At 46.0% G+C, this 18,214-nt stretch overlaps 2 protein-coding genes across 9 annotated transcripts in view; one reads left to right on the forward strand and one right to left on the reverse strand.

Annotated features, from left to right (window-relative positions):
* The window catches only part of USP35 (ubiquitin specific peptidase 35), a 41,331-nt gene extending 37,543 nt beyond the window's left edge, over positions 1–3,788 (reverse strand). The window contains exon 1 of one of the 5 annotated variants that reach the window (XM_009672618.2): positions 3,567–3,788. The gene's annotated coding sequence lies outside the window, so the exon portion shown is untranslated. Of the gene's footprint in view, positions 1–13; positions 505–2,324; positions 2,436–3,566 lie in introns of those variants that run through there. The other 4 variants (XM_068930649.1, XM_068930652.1, XM_068930653.1 and 1 more) reach the window with 4 other exon arrangements.
* Positions 2,535–17,642, forward strand: KCTD21 (potassium channel tetramerization domain containing 21). Of its 4 annotated transcripts, XM_068930658.1 has the most exons (4): positions 2,573–2,611; positions 3,795–3,983; positions 4,413–4,547; positions 11,484–17,642. In XM_068930658.1, exon 4 carries the CDS (start codon positions 11,514–11,516, stop codon positions 12,294–12,296), a length of 783 nt encoding a protein of 260 aa, XP_068786759.1. In that variant the 5' UTR covers positions 2,573–2,611; positions 3,795–3,983; positions 4,413–4,547; positions 11,484–11,513; the 3' UTR covers positions 12,297–17,642. The 4 variants fall into 4 exon arrangements, with proteins under 4 accessions (XP_068786756.1, XP_068786759.1, XP_068786758.1 ...); XM_068930657.1 differs by lacking the exon at positions 4,413–4,547 and having other exon boundaries at positions 2,574–2,611; XM_068930655.1 differs by lacking the exons at positions 3,795–3,983; positions 4,413–4,547 and having other exon boundaries at positions 2,535–2,611.
* The last annotated feature ends 572 nt before the right edge of the window (positions 17,643–18,214 follow it).

The raw sequence follows: 18,214 nt of genomic DNA on the forward strand, positions 1-18,214 counted from the left end.
CGGTAAACTTAACCTGAATGGATTGGGATCCAGAATGTCCTGAATTTGACTTGCACTTTTAGGGCCTTTGGGCTCCCTATGGGATGGGATCATCTCTAGGCATCTCTCTCTGGGTCAGCTTTCCTGGAGAAAAACCTGAAGGCAACTTGGCCAGTTTCTCGGAGCAAGACTCTGCCTGGCAAACTGGGTTTTGCCGAGTCCTGGAGGCACTGGAGGAATGCACACGCACCCACTCACCCAGCAACCCTCCTGCATCTCTCCAAGCTCCCCTCCTGCAGCCTGATCCCCCAAGCATCCTGACCCAGGACATCCCTCCTGCCTCCCAATCCACAAGCACCCTTTAATCTGAGCATATCTCCCGCATCCCATCCCCTGAGCATCCTGATCCCCAAGCGTCCCTGCTGCCTTCTGTCCCTTGAGCCCCTTTCCTTCTCCTCCCTCCAAGTATCCCAGCTTCCAAATATCTCTCCCGCATTCTGACCCCAAAGCAACCCTCATGCTGCGCATCCCTGCCTCATCCCTCCCTCCAAGAATCCCTCCTGCATCCCCATCCCCAAGCATCACTCCTCTTGCTTCCTGATCCCCAGCACCCTAACCCCCAAGCATCCCCATCCCCAAGCATCCTTCCTGCATCGTGATCCCCAAACACCGATATCCAAGCATCCCCCCTGCATCCCGATCCCCAAACACCCTGATATCCAGGCATCCCTCCTGCATTCCAACCCCCAAGCATCTCTCCCACATCCCGACTCCCAGACATCCCTTCCTTGGGCATCCCTTCTGCATCCCAGTCCTCAAGCATCTCTCCTACATCCCAGCTCCTGAGCATCCCTCCCTCCAAGCCTTCCACCTGCATCCTCACCCTGAGCATCCCTTACTCCAAACCTTCCACATCCTTTCCTCGAGCATCCCTCCTGCATCCCAATCCCCAAGCACCCTTTCTAGATCCTAATCCCTGAACACCTCAGTCCCCAAGCATCCTTACCGCATCCCTCCCGTGAGCATGTCTCCTGCATCCTAGCCCTCAAACACCCTTTAGCTCGAGCCTCCTCCTACGTTCCTCCCTTCAAGCATCCCTTCTGCATCCCATCCCCAAGCATCTCTCCTACATCCCACCCTCCGAGCATCCCTCCCACACCCCAATCCGCAAGCACCCCGACCCCCAGACATTCCTCTTGTATCACTCCTCAGGCATCCCTCACCCTGAGCCCTCTCTTGCGTTCCTCCCTCCGAGCATCCCTCCTACATCCCAACCCCTGAACCCCCCCCATCTCCATGCCCAAGGACCCCGACCACCGAGCATCCCTCCTGCGTTCCTCCCTCCGAGCATCCCTCCTACACCCCAACCCCTTGGCACCCCTCCCGCATCTCCATCCCCAAGCACCCCGACCCCCAAACATCCCTCCTGCATCACCCCTCGGGCATCCCTTACTCCAAGCCCTCTCCTGCATTCCTCCCGCTGAGCAACCCTCCTACACCCCAACCCCTCGGCACCCCTCCCGCATCTCCATCCCCAAGCACCCCGACCCCCAAACATCCCTCCTGCGTTCCTCCCTCTGAGCATCCCTCCTACACCCCAACCCCTCGGCACCCCTCCCGCATCTCCATCCCCAAGCACCCCGACCCCCAAACATCCCTCCTGCGTTCCTCCCTCCGAGCATCCCTCCTACACCCCAACCCCTCAGCACCCCTCCCGCATCTCCATCCCCAAGCACCCTGACCCCCAAACATCCCTCCTGCATCACCCCTCGGGCATCCCTTACTCCGAGCCCTCTCCTGCATTCCTCCCGCTGAGCAACCCTCCTACACCCCAACCCCTCGGCACCCCTCCCGCATCTCCATCCCCAAGCACCCCGACCCCCAAACATCCCTCCTGCGTTCCTCCCGCTGAGCATCCCTCCTACACCCCAACCCCTCGGCACCCCTCCCGCATCTCCATCCCCAAGCACCCCGACCCCCAAACATCCCTCCTGCGTTCCTCCCTCCGAGCATCCCTCCTATACCCCAACCCCTCGGCACCCCTCCCGCATCTCCATCCCCAAGCACCCGACCACCGAGCATCCCTCCTGCGTTCCTCCCTCCGAGCATCCCTCCTACACCCCAAACCCTCAGCACCCCTCCCACATCTCCATCCCCAAGCACCCCGACCCCCGAGCATCCCTCCCTGCCAGCATCCCAACCCCGGAGCATCCCTCCCTCATCCCTCCCCGTACCATCCTTTCCCCCGAGCATCCCTCCCGCATCTCTCCCTCCAAGCCCCCCCCCCCAATTCCCACCTACCCACCCCCCGACCCCCCTCCCGGTGCCGGCTGCCCCGCCGTTACCTCCCGCCGCAAGCCAGGCGGGGCCGGGCCGGGCCGTGCCCGCCGATGCGCGGTTCCCCTTAGCGGCGGCGGTGGCGGCGGCGGCGGCGGCTTTAAGGCGGCGGCGCCCGGGGCCGCCTGGGAGTTGCAGTCCGCCGGGCCGGGCTCGGGGCTGGGGCAGGGCGGAGGGCGGCGGCGAACTACAACTCCCAGGTAGCCCCGCGCCGCGCCCGCCTGCCGGCGCGGCCCCTCCGCCTCCGCCGGCGCCCGGCCACGGGACGGGACGGGACGGGGCTCGGCGGCCGAAGGTGGGTGCTGCCCGCCCCGGCCGGGGGCAGCCGCGGTGCAGCAGGAGCTGGGTGGTCGGGAGGCTGCGGGTCGCCGTTAACCTTCCCCCGCCGCGGAGATGGGGAAAACTGAGCCCTGGCCCCGGGGAAGGTTTTAATTTGAGAGGGCGCCTAGCTGTTTGGAAGCGGGTTTTGCCAGCAGGCAGCTGCGCCCCTGCGTTGGCCCCGCGGCTGGGGACGGGAGGCGCGAAGCGGGAGACGGGCTGGACGAGGAGGGGCTGGACGTGCGCCCGTGGCAGAGCCCACGGCCCGTCAGCTCGCCCGTGGGCGTCTCGGGGAAGAGCATCCTCTGGAAGACACCGCCGGGCTCAAGCGGCCGGGCTGCGACGCCCGGGCGGAGGCTGGGACGTGGGACGCGCGCCGTGACCCGTCCTCGCCCCAGGAGAGGTGAGCTGGCGCGTCAGGCCGGACGCGGCTGGGGGTCACTGCGCCTAAACGAAGGCCGCTGCCCCTCTGCCGTGAGATGGAGAGCAGGGTCCCCGAGGCGCCTCGCTGGCGGAGCGGCCCCCGAGGCCGCGGGCGCTTCGACTCTGAACGTCGCTGCCGCTCTGCGCTCCCTCCCCATCTCCGTCTTGTCCGCTACCGTTCTCCTTCAGTCGCTGTGAAGCCTCATTTCTGTTTCCTCCTCCCCGCCGTGCACTGATGCTTTCGCTCCGCTTAGCCCAGTGCGAGCCCGACCTTTGTTTTACCTTGCTTCTTCCTTCTTGCTAACCAGGTGGCAGCTGTGTTTCCCCTTGCCCTGCCTCCCTACCCCCTCGTCTTCGCGCGCAACCGCTCGTTGCTTGAATTCAGCAACTGCAAAGCATAACCCTCCCCGTCCCTGAGCCAGACGCATCGGCCTTTCAGCCTGGACCAGCTGCCGCGTGGCGGTCAAAAGCAGTTGCCTGTTCCTTTGCAGCGGGCAGCGCTGGCGCACCTTGCCCTTGCCGGGAGGAATCGAAGAGCAGCATCTTGCTGACAAAATCACGGATGGCAGGAAGCTGGCGCGCAGGCTTCCCTGCTGCTCCGCTCTCGTTGGCAGCGGGGCATTTCCATGTCTAGCGGAGGGAAAGAAAAGGGAATCCAAGTAGCTAGCGGAGAGCCACCTGTTCTCCAAAGCGCTAAGGTGAATTGCCCGTGTTTCCGTGCTATTGCCCTGTATCAGGAGAAAGTGGGTCGATACCAGCCCCCTTCCTTAGAGCCGAAGGAAAAGGCGAGCTGTCATTTCCTGTCTCTCGTGCCTGCTGGGAATTTGAGTCCCCTCCTGCGCTTCCCCAAACTGGCATCCTGGGTGCCAGCCCGTGTGCCCGGCTGAGTCGGAAATCAATTCTGCATCGGCTGAGCAAGGAGGGAGGTGAGTAGCCTGCACCGTACGCTAGTTGCACAGCAGCAGTCCTGTAGCAGTGGCTACTAGCCACTGGCCTCTGCCTTTTGGGATATGTTGCTTTTGGCACGCACGCCGTGCTGGCTTTCACCCTACGGAATATTAAGCCTCTAACTGAAGCGCGTTAGAGTAGACTCACTGGAGGGAATGGCCTGCAGAGGCTGATTTAGCCCAGCTAAGATCTGAACTGCCCTCTGCAAGTGTCACCCTGTCTCTGCCTGGGTGCCAGACAGACCCTCAGGTGACTAGGATCTTGAATTGCCTCAGCCAAGTGTCCAAAATTAGGTGGGATCAATTTCTGTCCTGCAGCCATGGGAAAACATGGGTTTCCCTCAGTAAGAAGGATATAAATAAGCATATAGTGTAGAGGAACCATATTGCAAATGTTGAATCTTCCAGACTTGAGGATCACCTTGGATAAGTAAATGTGGATCAGCTGCACACTAAGGGAAGTTTAAGATCTTGTCTCAAATCCTCACTTAAACTCAGCTCTGACTTGATGTCTACTGGCTGCTATTCTCTAGCTTTGGCTAGGTAAGTGGTGAATTGAGATTTTTATCTCTTTTCTAAAAACTGTTTACTTTGTTTCTGCTCTTCCCTCTGTTGTTCTTTTTTCTTTTTCCTACCTGTCACAGCCTAGGTGGCTTCTCGACTTCAGACTACCCAGAACTGTCTTAGGGGCTATTCGTCTGTAGTTCCCATAACAAAGCGGGGCACAAATTGTTAGCTAAGTGTCTTGATTTCCATTGAGAAATCATCTTGAAAAGGGACAAGACACAAAATTAGTCTGCAGGTGAAGTCAAAGTGAGTGTCAGTGGACTGGTGCCACTGCCTGTGCCCAGAGCTAGATTTTACCATTTTTGGATGATTTTCTAAGGACTTGGATGTTTCATGGAAACTGGAATTTGTACCTCAAAATGAAGTGCTCTCCATTTTAGTAAGACACGATGGAGCAAAGTGAAACATGCCAAGTGCGGGGAATTTGTCCAAAGTCCAAACAGAACAAGTGTTCTGCAGAAGGAAATGTCTTTGGCTGATTATGCATTTGACATTAATGTACTCTAACGAAAGAGACTGGAGCTCAATAATTGGAAAAACTATGTATTCCTGCAAAACCATATCTAAAGTCTCCAGCTGCCAATGAGGAAGTGCCCAGAATCTTTTTTTCATACCTCCTCTTTAGCTGAAATCAATCTGTCCCCTACCAACGCAGAATTATTTCCTATAATGCATGACCTGATCAGCCTCCTTTAACATTTATCCAATTGTTGTGGCTCTCACCAGTTCTCTTGGGCAATACTCAAAAGCCAGATAGATTTTAGTCTGGCTCTTCTTCCTGATGCTTATCATAAATGTTCCCTGTCTTGCTTTGATTTTATTGCCACTTAGGCATTCTTCATTGTGCCAGCCTAAATAATTCATCTCTTATTTTGCTGTATATATACTTTGCAGTCCGTTGTTACTCCTCAGCTATTTCTTAACTAAGCTGACTGTCTTAAATACAGGTTTCCAAAGTTTCGGTGATGGAGGGATGTTTTACTGGTGGGATATTGAAGGCTACACTGCAACATTAACCTGCAGTGCAGTACCTTATGTGCAAAATTAAAACACGGAAAATGCTCGTGTAAATGACCACATATTACTACTTCTTGCTGTGGTTCTGAGTAGGAGAGCGTCAGGGTCGGGAATACGTGGTTGCAGAGCTCTCCGGGCTCTGACTGCATGACAAATCCATTGGATTCAGCTGCTTCTGGATATGAGAGGCTGAAAGCTCGACACCAAGGATGACCTTGGTACCTGAGAGGCAGGAAAAGATGCTATAGCTGTCGGAGCATCCATTAGTGGGTTCTGTCAGGGAACGCTACAATTTTAAAAGCCTTTTTGTAAGCCACGTGTGAAGGTTTCAAAGGCATTAGCAGCCTGTGGGTTACGCTTTGGAAATCCCGCTTTTAACAGCTCATCGTGATCCACTTCTACCAAATCACGTCTCTCTACTACTTTGCTGCCCGGTGATTAATTCATTCATTAATGAGATTCTCTGAATGACAGTATGATCAGCCTGTTAACCCTGCCTTCTGTGTTGCCTCTGAAGTCCCAAGCAGTTGGCTCCTTTTCCTTCCGTGCCACTTGTAAAGTTAAATCCGTGTTTATAATCATTAACTGCTGCTTTAGTTTCTGTGCTGTTTTTAGTTTCTCACTCCTGGTAAGTATTTGTATTTGGGTTTACTTGTCAGGGGAATCAAGGTACTGATAGACGTTTTCCCAAATAAAAAACTTCATTTTGTTTTCTGGTCTGTTTAGTATCCTTTGTATCTTTTCTCTACCCCTGCTGGTATTTATAGCTCCTACTAAAGTAGTATTATGTGTATTTTTTAATAGAGAGACAGCTTTCTTCATATCTTCAGAGACTGTTAAACAGAGCTCAGCTTACCACATCTGTTTGGTGTTTCATAAACTTGCTGCTCCAGGGTAGAATATTTTTAACTGGAATGATCTAAATGATCAATTTTAATCTGAATAAGCAACCAGAAAAATTTTTAAATTAAAGACATTTTTTCTTGTGCTTTAGAGAGAGAGAGAGAGAGAGAGAGATGTATGTATGTGTGTATGTTTTCTGAAGAAAATATCCCTGTTTCTTTGAAAACCATAAAACCATGTTTATAACTTGTAGACTTTACATCAGACTGCATTTTTGACTAGGATACACTACAGCTGTATGCATTTTCCCAAGTGGTTAAATACTTAGCAAAATTTATTCTGTATCTTTACATTTTACTTATGTTAGCAAATCGTGAATGATGCATTTTTAGATGATTATTTGTGTAGTTCTTTTTTTTTCCCAAGTTGGGCAGAAACTGAGTTAAATTATATATACAGAATTTTATTTATTAGCTAATTAAAGCTCTCTTAAATGTGATGAATACATAAGAGGGGAAATAAGCTTATCCAAAGATGTTTTACATTTAAAATGACTAAACAAAAGAAGTATTATCTATAATGAAGGAACTGAGCTGATAATTATAAACATGAAGACCTTGATAAGTGAAAACAGGTAGATTTTGTCGTTTTGCACACTGTTTCACACCCTCCTGCTCTATCAGCTCAGTCACTCTTCCAGGTTTGACCCAATTATTTGATGAGCTAAGCCAGTTGAATAGAAGGACATTGCAGAAATGTTATCTTTGCACCTGCTGAAGATGGTCCTGTTCGTAAAAACTCATCTAAAATTAACCAACTCTGGTTTATTCAAATGCTCAGATAGCAGCTTCTAGCACTCAGTAGTCTGACCTTCCCAAAAGCTGAAATGTGAAACCCTGTTCGTTTCTTTCAATTCAAATGTTTTATTGTGTGTTATTTTATATAATTATTTATAAGTAATTATTGCATAATATATGTAATTTACAATACTGTATAAAACATTTTCATAATGAATATATTTAATAATTTCAATTATTTAAAAAGATTATGACTATAAATCAACTATTGACTTTTTTCCATTATTTTAAATATTTTTTTAAAGTATATTTAAATGCAAATCACTCTAATAGCACATCATACATCCTGTGCTCTTCAGTGAAATTTGCATCTTCAACTATCAGTTAGATCTCTAGCTGATCTAACTGGAACGAATTTTAACCACAACTTTGGGAGCAGCTACACAAAATGCTTTACTGCAGTTTCCTGCTTCCGAGAACCATAACCCAATTTGTATTTCTCTTTACTGCTTTGACTGCAAGTTATAGCCACCCATGTCCAAGATCAGATGGCGTCTTACTTCATTCTTGTGTAAATACCACTAAACTGAAGTTACCTCTTTACTGCATTTTTGGAGGGTCTTTCTGTTACATCAGGAAAGTACCTGGTCTTGATAAACTGGGGTAGGGGCTGTAAATGCTGGTTTTATGAGCAAACTGACAATTCGTTTCATCTGCCCTTGAGTTAACGTTTATGAGAAAAAAGCAGCAAAGACTGACTTTCACTTCTTGGCTAGAATCAAATACATTGGTTACTAAATGCGTGAAGGCCAAATTAGTGATGCATCCGGCCAAGTTAGTGATGTATCCAGCCTAAGTATGCATGCCCGTTTGTGCTGGATTTTGCCAGACTATCAGATCTAACTTTTTGTACAGTGCTGTGAAGATGCAAAACCAACTCGCAAAAGCAGATGTTTAGCTCATCATATGTTAATTCCATTCTATGAACTGCATCTGTATAAGAGTTGTCCTGCAACCTTACCTTTGGACAGAGGATTATCAGGTGTTTACATCATGACCTGTTTAATTCAAGACTCTTTTAAAGGGAATGCAGTGCGGGGGCAGGGGGGACATAGAAAATAAAAGCAAGCTGATGTCCTGGAAGACTGAAACCCAGCCTTCTTGATCAGCAGACCGCATAAGCAGAACTTCAAATGAGACGGTTTGAGCGCTGCGTGTGAGCAGCGCAGGATCAGACGTGAGAGAGGAGGCAAGACCCCGCACGAGGAGCGGGCGCACGTTGTGGGTGCAGAGCCCTGGCTGATACATCCAGAACTCTTCCAGTGCCAGAGCTAGCACAGTTAAAGCTTGATCAAATTTCTGATGCTGTTGCTGGCAGCATAGATGTTATCTTTGATGTAGAAGAGCTCATATTACTGCCTTATTTTGTTGGCAGCAGCCCTTTTAAGACTACTGATAAAGAATCCAGTTATGAGATTTTTCTTTTTAACGTTCTCCATTCAAATTGGAGCAAGGCATCTGCCTCTCATTCAACTTATATAGGCAGCAAGCTCTTGAATCAGAATAAGCCTTGAGTAGATGTTGATTTTGAAATGAAAGTCTATGTCTTGTCACTGAACATTTGAACCATCCAGTGGTCTTCGCAAGGGGCTATGCCAAGTGAAGGCTGCCACATACAAGTTGAGGGAAGCGTGTCACTCTTTGCAGCTGGCTGACCAGCAGAGGACATGAGAAAAACTACTCCATTGGTGCACATGATCAGACTTGGTCTCAAAAATGATCAGAAGTTTGAAAACGTGACTTGAGAGAACAGAAGAATTTGTGTTGCTTAGTCTAGAGCAGACTGAGTGGTAGTAGAGGAGGGAAGTAATGAACATGGCTTTTGGGGTCACCGTCAGTCCTAGTTCTGCAATCTGCGTTATTTGCAGTGTGATGTGGGGAATGCTTTTGTGCTTTGACTAAAGCTTAAAAAAAATCATTTTGGGATGCTTTTGTGAATGTCAGATTGTGTTTGCAGTAACTCTCTTGCAGGCGTATTACAGGCCCTTAGGGGAAAAAGTACATGGCAGTCACTTGTACTACAGAATTAGACCAGGTCAAGCCTGTGTATGATCTGTTTTAAATAGCTCTTTACTCAATAAATTGGGTAGAAGTCGTCAAGAGGAAGAAATATGCTGAGTGAAATATGAGAAATAAACTGCACAGTACTGAGTGGAGTTTAACACTAAAATAAATAGTTGTTTTTTTCCAGGTTGTATTTGGCAGAAATTAGTAACAGGAATGGTCTTCAGCTGAGATGGGGGGTATACTGGTGTACATATGCACCCTTATTTGCCAATTTTATTGGATACATGGGAGTAAGGTATTCACAGGCAAAGCACACAGTGGATTTAGAAATCTGATGCCTTCCATTAATTATTGTGCCGTGGCATAAGCATTGTGTGTTAGAGGCTAAAGAAATCTAAAGAACAGAGAGGAATGCTCGTCTTCAGCTAGCAGTTAAATACAGGTGCTCCTGCGATCTATAACCGTGGGCAACTTCGTATCAAAATGTGCTTGCTGTTTACAGGTGTATTTGTTTTAGGGTGCTTAAAGTAGTGAATAGCCACTGGTCGCCTTGCAGTTGAGTACTGGTTAGTTCAAATAATAAGCTCAGAGTAGCTTAAGGTGGGCACCAAGATTTGAGAACTGAGGCTTGAGGCTCTCTGTGCCAGTCTTCTGTTCTGAGAAATTAGGTTCATAATCAACGCTGTTAGAAGGCTATTTTGAGCCTTCATTTGTGAATGTTTGCAAAGTGCCTAGGGATCCAGGGATGGAAGGAGTGCTATTACCACTATTATTCTGGTTTCGGTGGCCATAAAAGAGTTGGTATCACAGTTACAAGATCATGTTCTCCTTATCTGTATTTTGCTGTGATTCCAGAGCTGGTAATGGTGTCGTAGGGTCTATCACTATTCTGACTAGTTATTGAAATGTCTGCATTTAAGTTTATTCTTAAGGGAGCTGTTTGGCTGCTTTCTGGGTGAATGACCATAGTTACTACAACAAGAGCAACCTCCTAGCAAGCAAACACTGATGGGATTTTTGCAGATTTTTAAATATCCCTTTTAATATCTGCAGGATTCGAACAATAAAACTGGGAGGGAGCAGTTGGTGGATTTGGATTCAGCAAACATGAAAAAAAAGGTGTGAAACTGAGCAGAGATCCTCAGCTTGATTTCCAGGACCTTGGCTAGCATAAATGAGGGCACAGCTTTTCAGTGCAGCTGAGCTGATCTGCAGTGAAAAGGGGAACATAGCTCCCTGCTCTTCCCTTGCACCAGCTCTGGCATTCATCTGGTTCCAAGATGGTTTAAGGAGCTAAACTAGCAGAAACGTACTCTAAATAGAAAACAGTGATGGTTTTGCTCCCTAACCTGGCTCACCATGGGGTCAGATAAGCGCCAGAGCTGGTGTAAGGGAGAATATGGCGGAGGATGAAGAGAGGTATGTCCCTTTCAGAGATGGTAAGAAGTTAGAAGGGCTTAACAACATCATAAAATCTCATCCTCAGTTTGTCTCAGCTGACTGACTGCAGAGGAGCTGCATGGAAGCTATGTCAACTGAAGTTATGGCCCCAATTAATTAGGAAATGTTTTCTAAGGTAAAGCATACTGGAAGTAGAAAGCCTGGGGAATTTTTACTGAGTGGAACTGCAGACTGTCGTGTGCACAGCAGCACCGCTCCGTAGGATGACTGCATGCCAGTATCTGGCAGGGGATACTGCTGCAAGAGCTTTGTTGCTTTAATTATATCTCTGGATGCCCCAAAGATGTTGGGATGTGCCTGGTTCTTGTCCTCCCTTTCTTTTCCCTCTAAATTCTGTGTTCATGAGGGATATGGGATACAGGATACAACTCTTGCTTTGAAGTCAGTACTAGTTCCTCCGTAGGTATCACTGGGACAAATTTTACCTTTAGCATAACTAGCGTTTTGGAAGATGCGTGATTTCCAGCACTGGTTAACCTGAACTAGACAAAGCCCTGTGGCAAAGCCCTGTGGCTAGTCTGTTAAGAGAAAAACAGTTCCTGCTCTCAAAATACAACCTCCAAAAGTATTTCCCGATTTCTATTTGCTGTGATGAATTATTGTCATGACATTACCATTACATATTTAGGGCTCTTTTCTCCTGTAGTTTACTCTTTTGAACAAGTAAATGCAGCTAAATGTGTGGTGTTGGTTTTTTTTTTTTTTTTTTTTTTTTTTTTTTTTTTAGAATTAGTCCCAGCGTCGTGACTTTTCCGTCATGTCAGAACCTATCACGCTCAATGTTGGAGGAAAACTCTATACCACCTCTCTGTCTACCCTGACTAGCTTTCCAGACTCCATGCTGGGGGCCATGTTTAGTGGGAAGATGCCAACCAAGAAGGACAGCCAAGGCAACTGCTTTATCGACAGAGATGGCAAAATCTTCCGCTATATCCTGAACTTCCTAAGAACTTCCCACTTGGACCTCCCTGAAGACTTTCAGGAAATGGGCTTACTTCGACGGGAGGTAGATTTTTATCAAATTCAACCACTGATTGAGGCCTTGCAGGAGAAGGAGGTGGAGCTTTCTAAAGCTGAGAAAAATGCCATGCTCAACATCACCCTTGATCAGAAGACCCAGACTGTCCACTTCACTGTTCGAGAAGCACCTCAGATCTACAGCCTGTCTTCCTCCAATATGGAAGTGTTCAGCGCTCATATCTTCTCCACATCATGTCTGTTCCTGAAGCTTCTAGGTTCCAAACTTTACTATTGCTTCAATGGAAATCTCTCTTCAATATCCAGCTACCTACAAGATCCCAACCATTTGACCTTAGATTGGGTTGCAAGCGTGGAAGGCCTACCAGAAGAGGAGTACACTAGGCAGAACTTAAAGAGACTCTGGGTGGTGCCTGATAATAAGCAAATCAATAGTTTCCAGGTATTTGTGGAAGAAGTGCTAAAAATAGCCATGGGTGATGGTTTCTGCATAGATTCTTCTCACCCACATACTTCAGATTTCATGAAAAATAAGATTATTCGCCTAATTCGGTACAAGTAGGAATGTCTGCTTATTATGGTAACAGCCTGGAGATATAACTTAGGTTAAGTGTTTCCCTTTAAAACACAGTTACAGCCTAATTCAGAATCATGCTAATCTGGATTAAGAGTCACTAACAGGAGGATGATTTTCCTTTAATGTATTTACCAATATGATCTTTCAAAATAAGCGCATATTCTAAACAGAAGGAATATTGTCCAGCACCTGGATTAAGAATTGATTCTGTCTCTGCCTCCACCTGTGACCTGCTGTGCAATTGTGGGGAAAGTCACTTCACTTGTGTTCTTCTTATATTTTCCAACTGGAAAATGGGAACGATCCTTAACCTATACTGCAAGGGTGATGTGATGGTTCAGTAATCAAGTATCTGGAGATCAGATGCAGTGAAAGATGCCATGGAGCTGCAACACAGTGGACAGCCCAGGGGAGCAGATTTCCCACTTCTTGCTTTGTCATCTGTCCCTGTGCAGGGTGCCCACAAAGCTTTCATGAATCAGCAGAGAAGTTTCCCCACACTCTTAATATGGCTGTGAAGGATAGTGCAAACTGCAAATGAGCAGGGGATTATGTCTGCATGGGTTAAACAAAGGATTTCTGTTGCCATCTGAGGACGATTTTTTTTTTTTCCTGAACCCTGTGAGGAAGCCCCTGCTCTGTTCTGCTTTCAGGGAAGCTGGGTTTGAATGACGTGACTGGCATTTTGAATGAGCAAAGAAGCTATAGCAAAGAAAATGATGTTCTTACAAACTGAGAGGATTGTGGGTGGAGGTAACCTTTAGTTCGGATGCTCTTAAACCTTTACTTCTACATTCTGAAGGCATCAAAGACAGCTAGGCCTTTTCTTTCTCTTAGAATGTTGTACTTGTCTGGAGGAGGATGCTGAAAACACTTTCTGAGGTGAAGACAAAGAGGGCAGAGGCTGCCTGTATCTTCTGAACGTTTGAGCCTGTTCTGCCTGGACATGGCCTTTTTTTGGGCATACTTCAGCAGTGCCCAGAGTGCAGGAGATGGTCTGTAAGTAGGACGGATTCTATCTGAAAAGACAACCTGTCTATAAGGTTATACCTAGTATTTTTCATTAGAAGAACAGAGGCTCAGTTTTCCTCTGTACATTGAGCCATTTTTTACATCGCTGTGAAATAGCTAGAACACCAAGGATGCATTTTACCCACTTGCTTGGCTTTAGTGCAAGATTGTCAGAGAGGTAAGGCAGTGGGAAACAACAGGTGATGACAACGGTCAAGCCTTTTCCTCAAAGCCTGGTCTGTGCTATTACTAATGATTGTACTCCACTAGCTGCTTGTTAGCTCTAAAGATAATTTCTGTCCACATTCAAGACTGCCCATTCTCAGCTAATTAAGTGTAAAAGTATCTTAGCTGCGTTTCCCTAACCAGATTGCTTTGTGCGCCTGAGAGACTCTCTGGAACTTTTCTCATTATCCCTAATGAGAGAGAGAATACAGTCGTCCAGAGGGCATCCAGTAACCATCGTGTTTAGAATTCCACCGCTTCCAAATGTTTTTAGCACAGGGCTGCAAAGCTCAGTCCTGCTCATATTCTTGTTTCTTGAAGAACCGAGCCTATTGTTACTACTGAGCTTACATGCGAACAGCATAAAGAAGTGTTTTGTTACTGTTGTAAAAACTGGTGAGATGAACATAGTTCTACTGTCCTGAGCTGTAATTGCATGAACAACACATACAAGCATGAGAATGGTAAAAATGCACACTATGCAGCTATTGGCAGCCTGTTACAAACCACTTCCCTGTCTGAATTGGTGCAAAACCAGTCCACTAGCATGATATAAGTGGGACCATACTGTTGGCAAGTACTGACTGGGACTGAAGCCTTCATTATCGTTAAACTTAGCAATTTTCTTGAATCCTGATGATTTTAAGCAGAATGTTTTGGCCACACTCCAGCTTGAGTCACCATATTCTTCTAGTTTTAGCTGCATTAGGAAGGACGTTTTTCCCCTACTCCTGTCCTGAATTATAAAATGGGAGTAATCTGTTCCAAAAGTTGCTGCATGCCACAGACAAAACAAAGTGACTCCTAGGTGAATCTTATTTGCACCATGAGTTTGCCAGTCAGCTGGACGTTCACAGTGATGACTTATTCACGTGATAGTATGATGATCTGTAAAATGTCATATGTAAACCCACTTTCATCCAATCTGTGCCTTGAAGCAGATAAGCCTTTGCTGAAGTTAGTGGTATCAGACTGTTGGCAGTAGTTTTTTTAACCAAAGCCTTTGAGAGTAGATTTTAAATTATCTATAACAAGAGTTTTCGTATGTCAGGACCAAAAGAGTACTTATCCGTAGTCATTTAGCTTCCTACCAGCTTGAGTTCATCCAGCGTTAAGAACAATGGGCTTGATTCTCATTTGGAAGGGGCGAAAATCCCTCATCCACGCCCTTTAGAGCTCTGGAGTGGTACTTGCCCATTCTGCTTCAGCAAAATACAAGTATTAAAAAGAGCTGAATTATTACTGCATTTTGTCGTGAAAGGTGCAGATGAGGAGCATCAAGAGCACTGTGCATAGCTTTATTGTAGCCATAGGATCTGGAACAAAGGGGAAAGAAAAGGAGAGACCCTTTTGCTCCTATCCCCCATCTTTTCTTCAGACAGTAGCAGCACCCACACTAAAAGCAGACGCATGATTTTTAAAAAGCCTCCTAATAGTCTAAAAAAGAAATGAAGAATGCCCCAACCTGGCCTAGACAGTAACTGGAGTAATTCTGCTGACATGGAAATATGGGTTTGAATCGCTACAGACTGAGGAGGGAACTGAACCCAGGTCTCCTCCTCCTTGAGTGCTTTAACCTATCAGTTTATTATGTAAAAAAATTGAATCTTTAATCCACATTTGTGTGTGCTCAGGTGACTAAATCAGGCAAAGGTAGATTTGCTCAAACATTTCTGTCATTTCTTAGTAACTTCCATATGCAGAGATGTAAAATTTCCAACAAGTATAAAGGAATGTCTGAACACAGGCTTTGGGAGGAATAGAAATTTGGGGTAAAACTTGAAATGTCTGTAAGAGTACATTTCTTAGCAGGATAAATGTCTTTAACATTTTTTGGAATGAGATACTATTTATAACACCAGAGCAGTGCTGCATGATAACCGGGTATGTGAAATAAGTGGTTTGTGAATCACTGTGAATTATGGTCAAACATACGTTATACAAATGCAGTTGCTATTTCAAACCACGCACTAAGCTCAATTTATAGCTGTTCCTTAATTTTGCACTCTGTCAGCTATGTTATAAGGTGTGTTTATAGGAACGTTTTCTCTCTCTGAAGCATTGTTCCTTTTTTATCTAGATAGCTAGCTTCTATTTCTGAGCCCTAGTGATATAACTTGCTTTTTGTTTACCAGTCAACAGCACTGATGATTCTTGTTCTCAGCAGTTTTCCTGAATTATAGTGAACAAGCACAAAGCCATATTAAGCACTTAGGGTACAGCACAACTTCATCTCTAGTCATAAAAGCAATTGAAATTTATCAGTAATAGCATCTAAAAATTATTTTACTGTTGGAGTGGAATGCTTTCTCTCAGAACAAACTTAATTTTTCTCTAAGGGCCTGAAAACAAGGAAAAGATCAAGTGATTTGTTGTCTTCCTTAAGGTTTCTAGGATTGCTTCTTCCTATTCACTCATACTCTTGTAGTCTTGTAGGAAGTATTCCTGTTCTCTTGTATGGTATTGCAAGGTCTCTTCTGAAGTGCCCAAGCCTCCATTCAGCGTACAAGGAGCGCTGGTGTGTACGTCAGCCTTGTGAACCCCGCTCCCAGAGCTGGGCTTTTAACTTTGAGCAACGCTCTACCACGCATCATGGTGCCCAGCTTCCATTTTCACTCCGGTGTAGGCCTGTCTGCCTCAACTCCTCCATCTACAAAATGAGCCGAAGTCAGGCACGGTTTTTTTAATGGCTTAAATGCTGAGAGACCCACTGAATAGAGGTCAAGCGTTAGAAAAGAAGAACAGCAGAGAGCTAGGGCAGACGACAAACAAGTTATTAGCCGCAGTGTGTTGCCGTTGTCAGATATGGGCACGTGCACACGACAATGGGATTTCTTACAGGACAAAAAGATGATTATAAAGCATCGTAATGGAGTCAAGAAAGAGTCACTCATAGATTTCTCCATACGCTATTAGGCTTGATATCTCTTGAATATCCAAAAATGTTCAGTTATAAAGAAGGGACTGAAGCCATATACAACTACTAAGCGGGCTTTCGTTCATGTAGCCCTTGTTAAAGGATGTCAGGAGAAGGTAAGAGGAGTGGTTTTTGCTGCAAGTGATGGTAGGGAAATGAAAGTAGGTGCAAAAAGTTAGACCTGGAAGTATTCACATGTTTATTGAGAAATCCAGGATTTGGAAGCGAGAGAAGAATCTAGAAATGTTCAGGAAAAAAAAAACAGCAATATTAACAATGTAGACAAAGATTTTGCTAAGGAAAGAAGCTGTGATTAGAATGACTCAGTGGTCCTTTCCAGTTTCAATCTGCTACTATGCAGCCTGCATACAATCAGTTGGTCATGCCAGAAGTTAAGCTGATAGTAACTTGCCAAGAGAAGACAGCTTCACTTAAATTTGCATGTGCTTTAAATCACCAAACGTATGCAGTGCTGCAGTTACCCATGCTCTTCTTCGACTTGGTTGCTGAATATAAATTGCTACTTGAGTTCACTGCCAGTAAATACCTGCAATCAATCAGATTTATTTCCACTCTGGAGAAGGCTGATGTGGTCCATATATAAGAGGTTGCAGACAGTGAGGAGTGTTACCTTCAGCCCATGCCACAGAGACTGTAAAATACATCTGGGATCTTCTGATACTTCACAGATAAACAGAGAAGTTATGAAGAAGACTTCTTTGGGGGAGTTTCATTTTTACTGCAGTCCTTTTGAATTTTGAGTCCTTGCTTAGACTGTAAATGTCTGCACTGGGCAGAGATATCCAGATCATGGTCTCAGTTACCCTTGGGAATAACATGAGGAATGGTTTTCCTATGGATTGGGGAGAGGCTGTGAGGGAAGGTCATATGGAATTAACAATTCCCTTTCTCCTCTCTCCATTCTCCTCCCCCTTATTTTCTTGTTCCTAATGCTAAAGATTTTCCAGTTGGTCAAACTTGACCTCTGATTCACTAACAGCTACGCTTTTGAGTGAGTACTTTTTAGAAAAAGTGTCAAAAGAAGGCTTTTCTCCCTCACTTTTTACAGAGAGTCTGTACTACATTAAAAAAAAGTGGCTGCCTTTCTCTGCCTGTAACTCTTGTAAACTGTGCTACTAATATGTATTTAGAAAATGGTAAATAAAATGTGAATGAAGCACTCTGCCTGTTGCACCTTTCTTGGCAAAGGAGAACCCAGTCTTTTTTTCTGAAGTTGTAGCTTTTTTCCGCTAAGGATTCTACAAAGTCCATCATTGCAGCGCTTACCCACGAGCCTCTGGAGCTGAGAATTATAGGAAGCTCACAGAAGATTAGTGCACTTTTAGAAGTTTGGGTGGGCAAGCCTTCCTAAATAGCCAAAGCCATTTTAAATACAGGAGCCCATTTATGCTACCCCCCCCCAAAAAAAAAAAAAGTAATACAGCAGATTAATTTCTCCAGTGAAAAATCTTCAAAACCCTACTGCTTTATTGAACCTATGCCTCTCAGTCGGCCTGGAGTTTTAACAAACTCGAGCACATTGCCGATGTTGTGCCTGTCTAACAGGAAAACACTACATTTAACTTATTATCCTTATGACTTTCATCCCTCTTCTAGCCTGGCAGTTTCTTCCACTAAAAAAAAAATAAACACACACACACACACACACACAAAGTCCACTCCCACCCCACAGCCGCCGGCCCCACAACCCCAACAACCCTGCGCTACGCAGCGCGACCGCTGAGGCGGC

Source organism: Struthio camelus, chromosome 1 (assembly GCF_040807025.1).
Source record: "Struthio camelus isolate bStrCam1 chromosome 1, bStrCam1.hap1, whole genome shotgun sequence".
NCBI classification, from domain to species: domain Eukaryota; kingdom Metazoa; phylum Chordata; class Aves; order Struthioniformes; family Struthionidae; genus Struthio; species Struthio camelus.